Source organism: Taeniopygia guttata, chromosome 1, assembly GCF_048771995.1.
Source record: "Taeniopygia guttata chromosome 1, bTaeGut7.mat, whole genome shotgun sequence".
Classification (NCBI taxonomy): Eukaryota; Metazoa; Chordata; class Aves; order Passeriformes; family Estrildidae; genus Taeniopygia; species Taeniopygia guttata.
This window is the reverse complement of record NC_133024.1, coordinates 43,176,071-43,197,000: the sequence shown is the minus strand read 5'-3', so window position 1 is coordinate 43,197,000 and position 20,930 is coordinate 43,176,071. Positions and strand designations below refer to the sequence as shown.

The 20,930-nt window shown below is 37.4% G+C and overlaps 1 protein-coding gene across 1 annotated transcript in view; it reads right to left on the bottom strand.

Moving 5' to 3' along the window:
- Positions 1-20,930, bottom strand: part of DDX10 (DEAD-box helicase 10) — a 153,535-nt gene that overhangs the window by 97,145 nt on the left and 35,460 nt on the right. The window contains exons 12-13 of the mRNA XM_030270460.4: positions 17,904-17,992; positions 9,507-9,975 (exon numbers count right to left, since the gene is read on the bottom strand). Of these exons, the coding sequence (XP_030126320.4) occupies positions 9,507-9,975; positions 17,904-17,992 (558 nt within the window). The remainder of the gene's footprint in view (positions 1-9,506; positions 9,976-17,903; positions 17,993-20,930) is intronic.

Below are 20,930 nucleotides of genomic sequence, written 5' to 3'. Positions count from 1 at the left end.
TTTCGTGACTCTCCCACTCTGACTCAGGTAAAAGTCAACAAAAATAAAACATCAACTAATAATAATTTTGCTCAATGTGGAGATTATGGAAACAAGAAAGGCACTTTCAGAAAGTCCACTTTAAAATGAAGCGTGTCAGTAGTAGCTACTCTTTTAAGTGGCTATCACCTTGTGCTCCCTTCCCTGAGAACTCTTAGCAAGATCTGCATTGGACAAGTACCTCAAACACACTCTTCTTCCACTCTGCTAGCAGGTAAAACTAATTTCAAAACCCACAATACTAGTGGTTTCATGGCTTGACATTGGCTTTTTTTCTCCAGTGGGACACTTGCACAGCCTCTCTGCAAGAAGTATAGTCAATATGACCACAGAAAAATACCATGAAAGACAGTTTTAAAAAATGCTTTGTGGTCTTGGTTCCATAGGAAATGAATCTGAGGGAAATTATACTGCCATTTAGCTCCTCAAAAAGCTACATGTTTCATTTTGTTTTCCCACTCAAGGTCACCCATCTATGCTTTTCTGAGGGATTTACTAATGCACCTCATTTTCTTGAGGCATGCTTGCCAGCCATCTTTGCAAGCACAACTTCATTACTTCACAGAGGTCCATACAGAACATATTGGTCATAAGGAGCAGGTAAAGCAGTTATCTTGACACACTGAGCATCAGCTAAACAAAGATTTCTAGCAAGAGGAACCAACACATATGTAGCGCAGGCAAAGGAGAGAAACCACCCTGCATTGAAATACATGGAAAACTACCACAGGAATGGTGTGGTAATGAAGAATAAGACCTCTAAGACTTCCCCACCAGGCTAGCCCAAAGACATTTATACTTAATTTGTTTTTTACTGAAATGAAGCTAGAGGCTGCAGTCTTAATTGGTTTAATTTCCTTTCACTCCTTCAAAGTAATGCTCCTTTCAGAGAATTTTATTCCCAGAGGATGCAGCTGCTGCTTTATCCAAGATGGGGAGCAGAGAGACCAGGCTGCAGTAAGTGAAACTCCATCCCAATCAGGATGCCAACAGTACAACTCTTCACAGCTGGGACAAACCACAGCCTCATGGAAACATGGAATACCTGCTCCATGCAACTAAGCAGAATTCCTAGCTCCTGGTCAGTCAGCAGGTTGTTGTTCCAAAACAGCATACACATTTTTCCTTTTTAAAATAGCCATTAAATTATGATCTGTAGAATGTCAGTTATAGTGTAATGAATTACCCTAGGACTCACTTTGGTTAATAGCTGATGAATTATCACCCACAGATTTTATTTTCAAATTATCAAATTATTCCATCTGAAAATTACACAGCTCAGACACAAATTTAGTACTGTGCCTCAAAACACGGTTTAAAATATGCATGGGTAGTTTGTTAAGCAATGCTTACAGTAGCAGATACCTGTATCAGAGAAGCAATTCTACACTAAAGAATAATTCTCAAAATTTTGACTTTGCTGACAGGTAGTCAGAAGACTCCAGATTCATACTAGATAGTTGGTCTGCATTATTACTATTTCAGGAAGCAGCATTCCTTTAAAAATTAATATTGCAAAATTTTAGTAGTATTTCACAATTTTAGCATTCAACTTCTAGAACACTTATCCAAAGTTATGTCATAGTTATAAATATTTCCAATGGCATCATTCAGCAACCACTCAAGGACTAATGATTTTAAAGGAAACTGTGACATTTTAATAGTTTACAAATCCTACAGATTCAGAGAGTACTGGTCAAAAGTAGGCAGATTTAATGCAGAGTATTTTGCTCATTCAGCCTTATCTGTGAAACTGCTGCAATATATTAAACAAGGCTATATATCAGCAATAAAGAGCAATTAAAACTGAGGGTATTACTGCAGGCTTGAATAACCTACTAGAAGTATTAAATTAGTAATTAGTAAGATTTTAGTGAAATATTTCAAGGCATACAAGTCGTATTTCTTGACATACAAGATCATGCATTTCTCTCATCATTTCAGGTCTATTCAATTAAGAGATAAAGCACACACCTCATTTCAGCCTGAATTCATACCAGATGCTGAAACCTGACCATGCAAATAATAGTCCAGCCTGCTCAGAGCACTCTGTACAGCATGAATCATCAATAACCTGGAAAGATTACAGACTCACAGAATTTCCTGAGTTGGAAGGGACCCTCAAGGTCAGAGTCCAACTCCTGGCCCTGCACAGGACCATACCCAAGAGTCACACCGTGTGTCTCAGAGCATTGTCCAAATGCTTCTGTCAGACTGATCCTGTGACCTCTCTGTGGGGAGCCTGTTACAGTGCCCAGCCACCCTCAGGGGTGAAGAACCTTTCCCCAGTAATCAACCTAAACCCTTCCCAGAGACAGATTCAGGCCATTCACTGGTCACCACAGAGTAGAGATCGGTGCCTGCCCCTCCTCTTCCCCTCACAAGGACATTGCAGAATGAAATGGGGTCTCCTCTCAGTCTCTTCTTCTTCAGGTTGAACACACCAAGTGATTTCAACTGCTCCTCATATGACTTCTCCTCCAGGCCCTTCACCTCCATTGCCCTCCTTTGGACACTCTCTCTAGTTTGATGTCTTTCTTATGTTGTGGCACCCAGAACTGCCCCCAGCACTGGAGGTGAGGCCGCCCCAGAGCAGAGCAGAGCAGAGCAGGACAATCCCCTCCCTTGCCTGGCTGGCCATGCTGTGCCTGATGCCCCCCAGGACAGGGCTGGCCCTCCTGGCTGCCAGGGCACTGCTGGCTCATGTTCAGCTTACCACAGACCAGGACGCCCAGGTCCCTTTGCGTGGCACTTCTCTTCAGCCTCTCATTGCCCAGTCTGTCTGCACATCCAGGGTTGCCCCACCCCTGGGGTAGAATCCAGCACTTTCCCTTGTGGAACATTACATAATTGGTATATAGTTGGTGATTGCTCAGCCCTCTCATTTGTTGAGGTCTCGCTACATGGCCTCTCTGCCTTGGCGTGAGTCAGCAGCTCTTCCCAGTTTTTTACCATCTGGGAACTTGCTTAGTATACCTTCCAGTCCAAGTTCAAAATTCAGATTGTTACACACAAGTTTCAAATTACGTCTGTGAAGTCAGCCACAGAAACACACTGCCAAACAGCCTCCTCTCCTTAGGGCAGTAAATGATGGGGTACTTCAGCAGGTCCTGCAGAGTCAAGGCAACTTGTGGGTCTGCTTCAGGTGGCACACGGAGTCAAGGAGTTTAACTCACAGCTTCAGTAGCTGAAACAAAGAGGTGGCACTGCCTAGCTCAGAATTGTGCTACAGTGGCTACTAACTTGTTAACATCCCTTGCTCTAGATGGCAAGCCGTACATTTCAGCCAGCTGGAAAAGCTACTGACTTGTGAACAACTCTCACCAGACCTGGGAAAGCCTTTCCTGGCTCAAATCAGGCCCCTTTCAAATATCTTTAATATAAATAGTCAAAGCAGGTTTCCTACTCATCTACCATCTTTCTACACCTGATTCCTACTCACAGGAGTAACAAATGCCAAGAGGATGGATTGTGGGCATCAAAGGTACCATAATTCACAGTGGTTTAAAAGCACCCACACAGGTCAAATTTTCCACAGAAGCCAAGCCCAGCATATCAAAATTATGTACTCCATAGCCTATGATACAGGAAGCTAGTATCTGTGACAGGGGCAGATATATCAAATAAAATTCATAAATATCCATAAAAACCCCATATTTTTATCCAGTTTTCAACACGATTTAGGATGACAGTCTTGAACAGATATCCTTTAAGGGATATATAGCAGCCATTTATTTCAAATACACAGTTTACCATAAATTCTGAGGCTTCTAATTGTTGATTTTTTTTTAATTAACCTAAGCATCACAGGGGTTAGCACCAATACCTGGGGTGCTGTCTTATAGGTATGAGAAACCTAAAAACTTACAGGGATTTTTTTCATAAACTACAGAAGTTCTTAGTAAGCTAGTAAAAATGCAATTGAAATAGAAATCTGCAGAGGGAAATTTGAAGATGTATGTGGAGCCAACAGAAGAGTGCTAAAGCAACTAACCTGAGAAAACAATGAAGGAAGTCTAAACCAATGACTGATCAACAGAGCTGGAGTTTATGCAGGTAATGGGTTTTTACAAGGGTCTGCCTGAAAAACCTCTGTTGCACAGTTTAATCTAGCAAGCAAGTCACAAGAGTTCTACACAAAAATAGTAGAGCCAGGAGAACGAGCTTTTCTGCAAATCCAAAAAGTAATAGTTGTCCAAGAAGACAAGTAAATGGGTTTCCTCTGTCATATTCGTAGCTCACAGAAGGAGTCCTGAATAACAGGGCTTCAAAAAACTACACAGAACGTAAAACTGGACATCATAAACATACTTAAAAAAACAAATTTTAGTTGTATTGAAGTTACTGAAATTGCTTTTAAAGAAAATGTTATTTCTTTAAAATTCTCTATGCACTTCATAGATTGTGTTCTGTGATGTGATGATAAAGAGGCTGGAGGTACCATCAGCAGGTTTCATCTCCATTCGTGGGTGATAACTTAGTTTCTAACACTGGAATCTTGAAGCATTTTGCCAATATCTAAATGTAAGCCTAGTTCACTTGTATGCAAATATTTTGTTTTTCATATAAATTATTACTTGCTGTAATTCAACTAGAAATACTTAAGCATTCTGTTACTGGACTGAGAACCTAAAGCACTTACACTCTTCAGGAAGGAGACTTTATGGTATGTAATGCATCACAGTATTGACTTCTACTTAACTTACAAATAAGTAACTTCTCTATTTTCTCTGTCAGACTGCTCGCTTTGCAACATGTCTCCAAGGAATAATGCTCTCTTCAGAGCCAGCAGGCTGCCCAGAGCAGCTTTCTTCTCTTGGACACAACACACTGCTACAGCAGGAGCAAAGCAAGCTATCCCTAAGGGAAATGCCACTGCCAGAGCCAGCCAGCTTGTTTCCTTGCTTTTTCCATCCTTTGGGTATTTTTTACCTTGCTATCCCCTGAAAAGCTTCAAGGAGACAAAGTCAACTGTTTAAAATATATTAATATGAAAGCATAAGAATAATAGCTAGTAAGAGGTGGTGAGAAGAACGAGATGTTTCATGCCAAAAAAAGCAGTATATAAACATAAGAGTGGTGAAAAGTTCTCTCATAACACATAACAGGAGGAAAATCACATCACTGAAAATTAATTTCAATTTCTGTGGAGTGTAACAGGCTTTCTTCTCAATGTCACAGAAGAAAATTCCAGGGGAGTATGTCCTCATTTTGGGGCATATTATATGATGTTTCCCTGATCTATGTAATATGCAAAGTCCACATTACAAGGAGCTACCACTCTGTGCTTCTTGGTACAGACTCACCCATCATCACTAGTCAGGGAGTCACTAGTTAGGGAGATTTACTTTCATCTCATTCTTTCCTGCTTTTATCAATATGTACATATCTAGGTCATAATATGCCAGTTTACAGTGTTTGTTCCATGTGTTTGAGAAGTTAAGAAAATTTCACTGTATGTAATAATAATGGATTGCAAGGGAAGACAGATAGCTCAGACAGAATCACAGCATATAAAATAATTTCCTTCCATAACTACAATATTTAAACAACATGCTCTTCAAGAGCCATACTAACTCCAAGGAATCTGTAAGTACTATTCAAGACAGACCCCTGTATGCTTTTGCTTGTTACAGTGTTCCAAGCAGCGATTGTTGAATACACCTGAGAAGTTTTAGGAGTCCATAAAACAAGGAATGGGGAAGCAAGGAGGAAGTCAAAGCAATTCTAAGAACTCAGTAATGTAGTATTTTCTGCACTAGAACAGGAAATTCAAGAGCAGAAGAGAAGTCTGACAGTATGCAATATGTTTGACAAGTTGACTAAAATTAAAATATAAATAAAACCAATTAAAAATATTATAGGTTTAATCTTAGTCCTCGAAATAAATAACGATAGAAGCTGAACAAGTATAGACTTTGAATTGCCAAATGCAAAAAGCAATTTCATAAAATTAGCATTAGAAACAAAGTTTGTAACCAGGGAGTACTTACAGTCTTTGCAACATCAATACTGCTAATACTGTTAAATGCACTTTAAAAGAATAATTTCCATAATGTTAACACAACAGCTAAATACTGCCTATCTGCTAATGGCTCTATGCATATATCTGACCTTCTTTTTATGCGTAAGAACACTGTACTTATCTAAATAAGTCCCACGAGTTAGACCACCAGCTAAAAATCCTAACATATCAAAGTAAAATTCATAAACAGAGCAGCCAGTGACTATCTCTTAAAAAAATGAGCTAGGAAGCTCACAACAAAATTGCAATATCTGCCAAGGTCTTTCAACTTATCTGAGGTTTCTTCTTTTATACAGCAATGCAGAAAACAGATTTTTCTTTCATATATGTTATCACAAGATGGCAAAGTACACATGCAGCCAAAGGACACACACCAAGAATGGGAAAGAGTGAAACTGAGCCACAAGTCACACTGTTAGAAGGATTAACACTGGATGTGTCACACTTCACATCATAACCCCTTCTACAGTTAGGCTGGTTACCATGTACATTCATCAAAAACAAACTGTTCTACAAAAATGCCACAAATCCCCTTCGAGTCCATCATCAGTTTAAATAACCCCTGCTCTTTTTGACCAGTTCCTTTCCCTTGGTACAAAGATGAATGAGCCAACCCCACCTGTAACCAAACATCAGAACCAGCGTAACACTTCCCTTGCGCCTTCTTCCATCGGAGGGACTAGAGTAGAGACAAGGATGAGGAAGCAATGGTGTCTCTAACAAAAAGCAATTAAAAAACTGAAACTAAACCTAATGTTTCCATTTACAAAAAATGTCCTGGAGCTCAATAATCACAACAGGACTGCTTTGGAACTGCTTTTAGGACAGGAAGCCTAAAGCAAGAATACTGAAATTGCACAATCAATTATACACATTAAAAGCATAAATGCAAACTGAATTCAATCTTTGTGGGCATATTCATAAACTCCAAATTAGATGACTACGTACCAGTGTTTGCAAAGGACTACTATCTTATTTAGCACATAGAACAGATTTCCTAAAACATCCTCCAAACTGATGCAGCTGAGTATATACTCTATGTTCATACTCTTAGACTCTCTGCAGCCTTTCCTACTACTAATTAATGCAGCAAACTGGTTCCCGAGTCCTTCCTAGAAGGACACTGCAACACACAGCACCAGGAAAACTGCATTCCCACTGCTCAGTGCTTGTCACACCTCAGAATACTAATGCTATAAATATTAACTGATCCATCTTAATGCAATAATAATCACTTCAGAACTTCTATCCAGGAAATAAAGAAATGGAATAAAAAATATAAAAACTGTTGCACAGTAACAATTTTGTCTTAACATCCAGAAAATGAGGCACTGAGTTATGTCAAATAAAAAATGTACAATGCCCTAATCTTTTAATGCAATTTCTACTATGTTGCATTTCTATAACAAAACTTTAAACGTTAATATGGTTAGTGACAGAAGCCTTTATTCTCTTATTCTTACTAAAAACAGAATCCTTACATTTAAAGCATTGCACAATTTATCAATAATTTTCACAGTATCATATGGTAATAAACCCCACACTACTGTATGCATTGATCAAGTCAAACACAGTATGCTCTGCATCTTGACTTTCTAAAAACCACGTATTTCACTACTATAGGCATTTCTGCAGGACTTTATTTAACTATAATTTAAGTTTTTAATAACACAGATCTTAAAACTTTCAATTATTTTATTCTCAGCTGTTTAGAAGAGAAACTTAGTATTTTATAATTACATCCCCATGTACCAGAGCTTTAGGCAGTAGTACAAGGTCTTCTGCACCTGCACAATAAACATGAACTACTAACCCTTACAGTAATTATTCCACATTGTATCACAGAAAATAATGTCTGAGTTACCTGAACATAAACTAACCTATAAATGTTTAATGCTGGAAAACTCTTAAAAGGTTAGCCAGTGTGGTTACAAATTACTTTCTAAATCTAAATCTAAATAAAGTATTTTTCATAAAATTTCTTCTGTTCATTCTTTTACCTCAAACTTTCATCTTTTACCATTTCCTGAACAAAACCTTGCAACATATTAAAAACACCATGGAATTGTCTGTGTATTTCAGCATGCAAAATTGTAGAAGCAATAAGAAAGCTGTGAGATGATCATTCTTTAAATAAGGCACAGATGTTTTACTCCACTTTGCTTTTAAAACACTAAGTTCTTTTCTACACAAAACTGAAATTTATTAATAAATATAAGGTACTGCCAGGGAGTGGCCATGCTTGGCAGAAACACTCAGGCTGAGAATAACAAGAACAGAAAGTTATCTGTTTCCACAGTTCTCAGATGAGATTGCAACCTGTGCCAGCCTCCTCACAGCAGAGAGGAGAGTGCAGGCAGCAGTCAGATTACTGCGCAACTGCTCCTCTTTGACAATGACAGCTGATAAAACTAGTTCATACTTCACTACACACCAAAGGAAAGATGTCGCTTATTAATGCAGCTAGTACAATGATTAGCTTCAAGGTCATGGTAAGTGTCCTGTGTAGTTAAGTAATAACCCAAAAAAAAGAAAGATTTAAAATACCAGTTGGAAAAACAAATACTTCGCTTAACGGAGGTTGCCCTTGAATGCATCTAAGTTCAGAAGAAAACCCTGCCAAACCAGATGGTTATTTTGCTTTATCTTTTTACTACAGAAATACAGTTGCTAGATAGCAAAGGATACACCAAAAAAAAATCCCAGTCTGCACATACCAAATCTGCTTTTCAGAAATTACCAAAAAATCTAAAAAAACCAAAACTCCCCTTCCTGTAACACTGTATTTAAAGATTAAAAGAAAGAAGTATTTCTCAGAATACCAAGGACAAAGAAATTGAAATTATAAAGCTATGCGCCAAGGAAATGAAAGATTTACATGAATAAACCTTCATAGCCATGCCTTACAAGAAATATGTGCACTCCTCTCTCTCTTTGATACTGGCTCAATTCTAATAGGAATGGTCCTGTTGAAAGTAAAAGTCATTGTTTGAAGGTTACATTCTTGTAAAGATAATTCTGCTATGATATCTGTCAGGAAGTGGTTCATCGTGTATTGTAATTCAGTTCCCAGTGCTATAAACCGTGGTTCAGCATCAAAATTATGACTGAAAGTGGCAGCTCTTTAGAGAGGTACAAGCAAATTAGGAAGGGATAAGAATTAAAACTGTCAAAATTTCCCAGGTTTTCGAGTCACATTTATGATAAATTAAAGCGAGTACAAGGATATTCGTTATGCAAGTATAACTATGCTAACTGCATAAAATGATAAAAGCTCAGTCACACCACTTATCTTTTGCTCTGTTACATATGCACAACATGTCCGACTTCCAACGAGTCTTCTGCTAAGAGCAGAATTTCCTCTTATCCTCTCCTCCTTCCTTGGAGCAAGTCCAATAAAAAATGACTAAGATTCACAAGCCTTCCTATAAAGCATACTTACCGGTGCTGGATTATCTTTAGCTTCCACACCAAAAACATCGCGTTGTTTGACTGTCAGCAAATCAAGACCTTCAGTATCGTTCTCATCATCATCGTCATCATCTTCAAAGAACTGCACGGAGTCTGGGTTTGGTACCCTGTTAGGTACATCAACTTCTTTTTCCTCCTCCTCAGACAGCTCTTTCGATTCATCCTCAGACTCACCAGTCTCCTCAGCACTTCCACTGCAAACAGAACATTCCACAGCTTCTTTTCTTCTCTGTTTTTCCTTTGTTTTATTAACAGGTGTTTTTCCACTGAAATTAGTTCCACATTTCTCCACTGTTTCCTCATTTACCAAGGTGAGAGCATTCTCATTTTGCTCTGTCTCCTCCAAGTGCTCTTCCCCATTGGCTGCCTCATTCGCACAAAGCTGCTTCCGAACCCTTTGAAGGAATCTCACACGAGGTGCCATTGCAAGACCAAGTGACCTAAAACATTAACGAAATAAATTTAAAAGGCAGACACACAAAATTTGACTAGATTAGAAGCCCTCATTGATGGCTCAAGTGATTCAATTTCAGTTATCATAGTGATACATTTTGATCAATACATTTAGAAAAGTCCAGCATGAGAAATACAAGTGAACACTGGAAGAGGAAGCAAGATGAAATAACTGAGAACTCTCAATAACAATTACAAGCCTCCCAGGAAGGAAAGTAAACAAAGAAGCTGGTAAGTTGAAGATAAGAGCCCATTAAGTATTTATGATTCACAGTAAAACATGGTGGAAGAAACACCAATGTAATTTGGCATTGAAAATACATGGATTTCATGTCCAGGACTGATCTGTCATGTGTCCTTCACTACTGGAAGTACACCCAGAGCATTATCCCCCTGACTTCACAGCGACTGAGAGATCAGGAGAACAAACATGGTGTGGATGAATGACTAACTGCAGAAAAAGCTAGGGGAGAGATTTTTCTCCCTTAAGGCAATTTCACCTGCTTCCACCTCTCTACAGCAAGGCTTTACCTCCATGGCATGTGTAACTAACAGTGCCAGGAAAGCTATTTTACCCAGTTATTCATGACAATTCAAAGTTATACTAATAAGTATTACATGAAGGGGCAAAAATTGCAGAAAAAGAAAAAATCCTGTCTAGCAAAAATAGTGGACAGCACTGCATGGGAACAATGAGAACAGATACCCTGACTCCAACAACCCATCTGACTTCAGTAAACTTTGTAACTGTCCACTGTTACTACACCTGACCCTGTCAAATCAACATTTAAAAAAAAAAAAAAAAAAAAAAAAAAAAAAAAAAAAAAAAGGCAACTCTTTCAGAGTTCATGAGCCATCATCTCATTAGGTGAATCAAAAATGTGAGGGGACACTGGCACTGGTGCAAGGAATACACAGAGAATCCATGATACAGAACTGAAAGTAGTACCTGGTGCTTGTACATACACTTAACAACGGAATACATGATTTAATCAAATGCAGGAGCTACAAATATACACAGGCATCCACACCTGTAAAAGACCAGTCTCTTTCAATTCAAAACGTGCTCAGCTGTACACCACCTCACCTCTCCATGCTGTTCAAGTAGATAGATAGCATAATTTCTTCTTTTCACTACACAGCCTCTGAAAGGAACCTAAGTTATAGCACAGGAGAAATATCTAATCCATACTACCCAGCAGAAATGTCATTATAAACACCTGATGAAGCATCCAAAAGATACTGCAGAGCAGCAAGAGTGCACTGTAGGCTCTGGAGAGCCTTGAACTTTTAATGGTAGCCAATGGGAAAGGCTAGTCAAAAGGAGTGCCCTGCTTAAACAAACAACCAAAAAATTGTAATCACACCTGTGGTTAAACAGGGAACTTTTAGTACCAGACACAGGTAAAAAGTAGACGCAAACCCAAATAGCAATCTACACTGTTAGGATAAATAACAAATCTTCCAACAAATAAAGTTTCTTTTTAATGTAAAAATATCGGTTTAGTGTTTCTGATAATTCAGCACTGTTCTACATGCAATTAACATGCAAAGAAAATATAATTTTATTTTAAAATATCAAAGGAAGTTTTTATCAATGTATTTTGCACATTTACTGACAGTGCAGAGGATAACTCAGCACTGCTGGGAACTGAAATTGGAGCAACTAGCGATCTTAAACTTGTTTTACTGTTTGACAGCAAACACTAATTACCTTTGCAATGAAATGATGTGTTAAAGTTTGGCCTATTGACTAACTGTAATGGAAATAACCAAACAGCAGATGTAATGCTTCACTGCAGCAGCTGGAAGCCATTCAAACCTGAAATTGGGCCTTAACACCAGGCACAGTAAAACACACATCAAGAGATTGCTGCATTCAATCTCTTCAGCAAGGAGATCGAAGTTGTGAAAATCAAATCCTTTAGAAGGAAAACACTTTTTTGCTTTTCCAGATTTCACATTATTCTACATAAATTATTGCTGTCAAGTGTTGGCAAATCAATGCAAGCAGCAATACTGTATGGCAACTACACAATCAGTGCTCACTTTCTCAAGGAGACAGGCACAAGGTACACAGAGTTGGAAACTCTGATTTTATCAGAAGTTTTCTCCTACACCTCCAGAGCTAGAATCAAAGATCAGGAATACACATGCATAGAAAAGTCTGACAAGGTGAAAAACTATTCTCTGCAAAAGTTACAAAACAGAAGGAGCAGCCTATGATGTGGACAAAACTTCACAGATTTTTTCTTTTCATTTAAGTATGAAATTCCACTTGCCAACTGCTGTACTACTCTGATGTCTTACTTTAATAATTGAATAAAATTAATTGTCAGTCCTGGCAATTTTCTCTACACCGCTTAGCAAGCCTACCAAAGAAAGACTAGTGCTATCAAAATTCAAATTACTTCCAAAAGAATAGAGACCTAAGGGAAAGAGAAGGTCAAATTTATTTGGTAAGACAATAATAGTATATAAGCTTAGAAAAAGTGTATTAAATAATCCCCCAGTACTTTTAATTACATAACTTCTCAAAGAAGTGTCAGTGTTTTGGCTCCTTACTGCCTCTTTTTCATAGTATATTCCAAACAGAGAAAAATCTGGGACAAACAGTCTGGACATTCTACTACTGCTAAAAGCTCCCCCCAGGTCTTAATATATTAAGATTTGAAAGCTTCTTTAGAAACTATTTCTTAATTATTCACCAAATCTATAGTTCAGTCATACTGAAATAATGCAATGTATGAACCAGCCTTTCTTTTCATAAACTACAAAGGGCATTATTAGTTCTCAATAATTCATCAGATGTCACTCAGATCACAATCCTACTATGACTGAAGTTGCAGCTATTTTTTTACTTTAGTGCTACCATTTCACACACTCATCTGGAATAAGAAATGTGCAGGGTTTTCTGATGAAGACAGACAAAAAGCAGGCAAGTTATTTAGTGAGTTTCATAAATCCTAACAGACAACACTAAAAACACACTAATACCACAATGTAGTCCAGACTATGGTAGCCTTTAAATGGCACAACAATTCAGCTGACAAACCAAACAGTTCTGTTTCATATTTTGGTGTGAAATACCGTGACTTCTTCAGAGCAAGCTCTTCTAGAATGACATCTGAAATCAGCTTCTAAAGGCAATACTGAAACCAAGGGAGTGTTTTGCTGGTATAAATCGAAGTACAGCTGACATTTCTACTCCCCAACTAAAACCAAGGTGGCCAGGCATCAGCATTCTCTAACACCTACTAGGGAATACATAGAAGTAACTAAACAAATGACCTATAATGCTCAAGTACCTTTGTTAATTTAGTAGAAAGTTCACAAGGACTTTCAGGGAATAAATTAAAAGAGTAAAACTGCAAAGAAATAACACTGTATGGCTTTAAAGAGAATACCACTTTTGTTTCCAGTGAATAATGAAAATCAAGCATCAATTACCTTTTTTTAAAATTAATTTAAATGAACAGTGTAACAGACTTAAAACACTGCTTCTTCTAAGGTTTATTAATTGTGCTTATACTAAGACCTGGAGTGTGTTTATATTAACATGGTAACTTTGCTTCTACTGGGATGAGAGAAAAACTTGACATCTCTCAACTCTTTAGAAACTCCATATCTTAGGCAATCAAAGCTAAATCTATTCTTGTAAAAAAACAAATGTAAGACCAGTAAAATCTTTACATTTTTAAGTTTGACAAATGCTCCTAATTTGCTTCTAGAAGATTACTAGTCCTTTTTAAAACATGAGCCAGCTGTAAAGAACTTCTTCACAACAATTTTACACAACTTACTGATTCAGTTTGATATTAACTTAGTACATTTACTAAATATAGACATATTCCATTAGTGAACTACTTCAGAATTATTTGAACACATAAAAACATAGCACAGAGATTACTTTTACTCTAGAACAGGTTCAAACAAAGACTTAAAATAGGTTGGAAAAGGTTAAATACTCCCAGAAGCTATTTCAAGAGAAGAAAGATGTAATATTTGCCTAGCAATATATGCTCCATCCACATTTAACATTTAAAATGTTACCAGAAGACAGGATGAGCAACCATCTGAAAACAGGAGAAATCACATCAACTGAAAAGACACAAATCTGAACTAACAGGCTTTCCAGATGGTCTGATTAATAACCAAAATTATCAGGGAAATTGTGTTTGTTGTGCTATTTACTTTACCAACCAGCTTTATTTCTCTCAATTAAGGAGTTAAAATGCCTGGCACTCTATTAATAATAAGGAGGGTCACACTATTCAAGACTTTATGGGTTTGGACCAAAGAGAAGAACAAAGAGGATGTCATGGTTGCAATCTAATAATTCTGAAGACCAAGATGTAGTCTTCCCTACAAAAGGAAAAGGAACTTCCACATTGCAGTTCCAAACCCTGGTGGTGCCCCTTGGTACCTGAGCCACCCCTGACACCTGCTCAGAGGCCAACACAGCAGAGCACAAGCTTTTCTAGAGTGCATTAAAAACCCTTTATCCAAGTTAGCTGGCTTAGCCAACTCTGATAGGCACTCTACTGGAACTGCTACTCATGCATATGCAAGTACATTCACTTGTAAGGTGAGTCAAGGTCAATAGCCAGCTTGGCTGCAGAATGAGGAAAGATACCTCAAGATCCTAGAAGAAATGAGGATGATGACTAAGAGATTAATGACCGTGGACTTTGAAAGATGAGACTGCAGCTTCTTCAGAAAGCTGTAGGCAAACATTTACAGAAGTAGTTAGAGAAGCTCAGGAAGGGACAGCTGGATCTCAGGTGGCTGAGGGGAGCTCAGTGAGGAACACCCAAACTCTGCAAATGACTGAAGGGAATGCTAGGGTCTGTATGAGCAATAACATATGAGGCTGACATTAATCAGGTAACAGCATGAGAAATAGTAAGTTTGGTTCCTGGTGCATGGAGACTGGAAACAACAGGCAAAAAGTAATTAGGAGTCATCTTTTTAGATAGGAGATTAGCATGTAGATAAATAAGTATAAGGACAGCCAAGAACCAAAAAAGAGATGACAAGACATGCAAAGACTGCAATGGGCACTGCCTGAGGACAAGACAGACAGCCTTGAGCAAGGTAACAAATAAAACTTCTGCCCTGACCATGCAGTAAGGGTCAGGCCAGGGGTGGCGATGAGAGTGCAGTGGGTGCTTTCCCTGGTTAGTGAAAGGACAGACAGATGCAGACAGATGGATCTGCTATCACCCATTTCAGTCCTGACAGCACCTGCAGCTACCTACTGCTTTTTAATACTGATCTACAAGCAATACTTGCAGAACTACCTGGATACTAAGGAGTGTATATTTGACATTTTCCCAATAATTTGGCTTCAACTTGTTTTATTTATTCTTTATGTACCAATACAGGGAGAAACAGGAAAATATGCTGCATTTCTCCTGAAACACATGATGACAGTCACAAAGGAAATTACCTTCCGTAGCAGCCCCCTAGAACTGTGACTAACCTGTCCATCCAGCACACTCACCTGTTAAGATCTGCCCCGGAAAACAGTGTGTGTATGTGTATATATATATATATATATATATATGTGTGTGTGTGTGTGTGTGTGTGTGTGTGTGTGTGTGTTAGCAGCTAGCAACATAAAGTACCTGAGCAAGAAAATATTTCAAAACACTGCCTCCTCTCCAGGATACCAGACTACATAATTATTCCTTTTCACCCTGTTGTTAGTTTACATTTTCTTATGTTTTCAAAGCTGTCCTTTGCAACCAAAAGACAAATTTCTCTTTTAAATGCAAGCATTGAGCTTCTCCTTCATCAGACATAAAGGCTGCCTATGTTAACACAAGACCTACACAAGTCTTCCTCCAGCAAATTATTCTTGATAGCAATTTATAATGAGAGAATATTGGAGAGAATAGTAATGCACCACAGCCTTAAGGTGATCAATCGCTAGAATAAATATGTATGTGTGTGTATGCATATATTTTCTATATATTTTGTTTTATATATCTTATATATATATATGATCTTGTATAACATAAAAATGAAAAATACTTGCTTTTCTGCAGACTCAATCAACAGAGCTTAAGAGAATCTCAGTGCACAGACATGCAAAGCAGGAGAGCAATGGGGAATGTGGGGCAACAGCCTGCAATGTAAACCTGACAAGGGCACTAAGCAGCCTATTTTCTCTGCAGGATTTTTAGTGGAGTAACATCTATCAAGCTAGCAGTAAATCTCCATGGAAAGGCTGAAGTACTTTTAAGAAAATGCACACAGAAGGTAAAGGGAAGAAAGGATTCTCATTTCAGGTTTTGCCATAAGTTTGTGTGCAGAACAGAAACTGATGTTGGTTCTGGATGCAAAATTCAAACATACCAGACTTTGAGGGACTTTCATATAAATTAAGATGACTGATTCATGTATCAGTGGCTGTGCACTGAACTGAAAGCTAGGTAACTGCAGGGTGTATTTTAGTTAGACTAGCAGTCCGGAGAGTGGGGAAGAAGAGTGCCAACAAACTAGAACAGAATCTCCAAATTATCTCCCAGATTTATTATCTTCTGACTTTTTGATTATACTGCCACATATTTCAAAGCCTTGACTAAACCTCTCCTACTCTCTCCAAACAGCTGACTGGTTTCTTGCATTTTATTACAGGAACGACATTAGTAGCTTTCCAAAGCTGAGACTTAGAATTATTTTGAGGAAGGTCCAAATCGGGGCACACAGACCTGAGAAGAACAGAACTGTAGACTACTCTCTCTCTGCAGATACTAGATGGCACACCATGGTGAAATCCAGAAAGAGGCACTGGGATTCTGAAAATTCAGCATTACCACCATCTGCTAGTCTGTTTCTAACACTGTTGAATTTGTGTGGTTACCCCTCTTAGCCCTAATCTTCTGCCACTATTCCTTACATTAATAGCACAGTAAGACCTACAACAGATTTTAAAGATGCTGACAAATCGCACAAGAGAAGGGTCAGGCATCGCATGTAGCAAAAGATTTTTGAGCTTATGCTAGCTCTCCTTCATCAAAATGTCTCAGCACATGAAGTCAAAAAGCTTATTTTATAATAGGCTTATATATCTTAAAAAACATAATCATGTTAATGGCAGCACAGCACAGAAAGACCAGGTGTTCCAGAGTCTAGTAATTTGTCACATTTTAGTTCATTATGTGCTAGCAAGTTAGCCTTCTCTGTATGAAATCACACACATATCAAATTAATTTACTGTGAACCTTTGAACACCTTGCTGCTCCCTTACAACTACCCTGTGTCCCATGAGATTTCAAAAACTTCACATCTTAAAACAATTTCAGTGGGCTATCTGTACAGTCAACCTGTCAAAATTAATTTCCCTCCCATACAAAATATGGAATGATTCACATATATGCACAAAAATAGACCTAGCAAAATAGATGCTATTCAGTCTAGTGCAGATGCTCCATCTTTACCAAACACACTGAATCTTCAAAAAGTAATTGATGGCCAAGGAGAAATGTCCAAATCATACTCAAAATGAGACTGCAATACATCATCTTTAGATACTTCCATTTTCTTTTTAAATAATACACTTTACAGGCTGGTATTTAGCTATGAGGATGAAGGGCAAATCTGGGAAGGGGAAAAACACCAAAACATTATTCTCTATCTTTTTACTCAAGAAGATATGTCTTCTGTGTAGATAGCAAATGTACCTTCTGCTCTAAGTTATTTCTCTGTACAGCATATATTGCTTTTACACATAATTTCCATTTAGAACACTCTTGAAAATATGCAAAAAGCTCAATATGAATATGAAACTAAATACATTACAATACTAGAAGTCCAATTCTGTGTGTTAACACAATCAAAACAGCTATTTAAAGACTGCAAAACTTCTCACTGTACAGTTTTCATATTTTAAAATGACCATACTTACAGGGCATATTCTGCTAGAGGCAATTTGAAAACATCAAATACTTCCTTGTTCTTCATTAAGTAAACTGAACGCAAGTAGGATACAAAACACTGAAAGAAAAATGAAAACATTCAACAAAAAAAGACCATTCAATTACCAACACAAAAACCAAACATTATATTATTGCTCTAAACACAAAATAGATTCAGTTTCATTATTAGGTGATCTAACATCAATTTCAGACTGAAATTATTTTTAAAGTACTCATCAGACAAAATTTATCGCTACTACAGAAGTGATGCAACTTCAAGTACTCAAATATTTCATTACATTTGTGTTGGCTGAATTTACTGAATTTCACAACAGTATGTCATGTTATATTTTCCTAGAAAGAAAATATGACAGATTAGTCAGAAGGAAACATCACTGATTCAATTTTTTTTTTTTTTTTCTCCTAGCTTTTTTGAATGCTGTTATGCTATTCCGATATCTAAATTATGTGGAACTTCAAACAGACTTTGCTGCTATCAATCGGAGGTGTCCTGACTTAATCTTATCCACAAGCAGGAAGCTATCCAACTTAATATCGCTGCATTTCACTGTGATCTAAGATGATTCATATTACCTTGCATTTACAATCAGCTCACCACATGCACATAGTCAATGAATGCAACTCAGCTAACTAAGACAAATTTGCTATATAAAACCTAGTAAGACCAGTCTAAGGTTGAAGTATCAATTAATCACAGACTTTCTCCAAGAAAACTGGAAGCACTACATCAGTGGAAGCACTACTTAATCTTGCATTGCATTTTCGTGCCCTCCTTCCCAAAAGGAAAGTTCCCTATTCTTCTCATGCTTCTTTCACATAGTCTAGTTGTACCTAGCAGCAGCAGCATAAATACTGGAATATTTCAAGTATCAGAAAAGATCCTTGGATTTCTGTTGTTCTTAACCTTATTTCTGACACATGCCAGAACTCCTATCATGAGACTTAAACCAGCAAACACTAGCAACAACAGCAAGTTAAGCTCACAAGAGTTACATTCATGCATCCTATAATCACACTCTTGTTCTGTTATGTACAGGCACCTATTGGAGGAAACTACTGTATTAATAATTCATGTGGAATTAAAAAAAATATATATATTTCTTGTTAACTTCAGATAGAGGAGCAAACACTCAACAGTCAGGAGCACTGGTGTCTTATGGGGATTCTTTAAATGCTTGTAAGAGAAAAAACACTTCAAAAGGTAAAATGAAAAATAAGACAATAAATTAAGCAATGTTATAAACTCATTCTTTTCTCCTGAGTAAACAGAAATAAAAACTATTGATTGTAAGGTATGTAGAGTTAAGAGATATACTTTGCAAGCTGCCCATTAATTCACTTTAAAAGTAAAATTTCATTTCCTTGTTTTTCATAATGCTGAGGGTTTTTTGGATAAAGTTTCCTTCCTGATTACATCTTTCAACTATTTTTAGCTGTGGAAAGTGTGAGCTCAATTCATTCAGCTACTACCAAGATTGAGATGTGGAATACTTACATCAAATACTTCTTTGCTCACATTGAATTATTAATCATTTTACAAAGATAATTAGAATGTTTAGGAAAAGACTTCAAATTTGACAGCTCTCATTAATCTACCATTGTCTAGCAAGTGACAAAAATCAATGGAAGTCTCTTTTTTCTCTGCAGTGACAGATGAAAAAAAGTAGATTAAAAAAGAAGTATCCTTCCTGTGAATCTAAGATTTGCAGATCTGAATAACTACATGAGTCACTACTTGCTACAGGGTTGAAATCTCATTATGTCTGTTGGATAACTGATAAAGCCATGCACTTACCTTACTAGCATATATTTGGTACACATGGTCTAGAAATTAACAGACTATAAAGGGCACACTTTTTGCATGCTTTTCAAGCCCTACAATAACTAAGAATGAAACATCAAACAAATGCATAGAAGAGTTGTTCTACTTTACAAGAAAAGAAATCAAGCTATTTTCTCTGATTTATTAAATTTGATTTCAGTGTGTTGACTTCAACCTCTGTCTAAAATGCTGTCATCTCACTTGGACAGTTATCCTGAGAATTCCTCAGCCTGCACACACACACACTGGGGCTGAGGGAGAACAAGTTGAGTCAGCCTGAATTTTTTCCTGCTATTTTACAATTGTTGTTGTGCCCTGCCATATCTGCTGTTTGATACCACTTTCAAAGCTTTTTTTTTTTTTTAATAACTGAACATTGCAAAAATATTATATGCAGTAACTTCTGTGGAAAATATTATGGTTGGGCATCATTAACATTTACAGTTCTACTACAATAGTAGCTACACATCTCCAAAAGCACTGGAGATTATTGTACAAGTACTGGAAATACATAACGAAAAAGTACCATGCTCTAGGAATTTACTACCTCTAAATTTTGATTTATTGTTCTATTTCCTGTATAACTGTTGTAAGTATTAAAATGCACAATTCAACTTATGTGCTGTTTTGACAGTAATTCAAAAGTAATAGGCTGTGGCTGGAATTTTAGGCTGTAACACCCTGCACATATCTCTAGGTGTGATGAAGAATTTGCTGAACAGACATCACTTCAGTGCCACAATAACATTCGAACTAGCAAGAAAAAAATTTCTTTTTTAAAACAGTTTTCCAGAACTGGCTGAACTGACATATTAAATATTAAAATTACAAGAAATGCCAAAAGGCAGCATCGGTCCATAAGAACAACTGTAGAAGTTTCAAAGGAGCCCCGATCTGATTCAAACTGTCTTTCCAAGCAATAGCAGGGGAGCCATGCCCTACTAAATGAACCATGAAGTTTGTTGAAGCAATTAGTAATCAAGAACTTTGTATTTTCGAAAAAAGCAAAGGCACCTTGAAGTAAATCTACAAGTTTAGAGAACACAATAACTTAGGTCTCATGCCCTCAACACATGATGGTAGACTACCATCCTATCCAAATTTCTATGCATTGCTGTGCTGTCTCACTGCTATCTAATCCATTCAGGTGGGGAATTTATTTCTTACACTACAA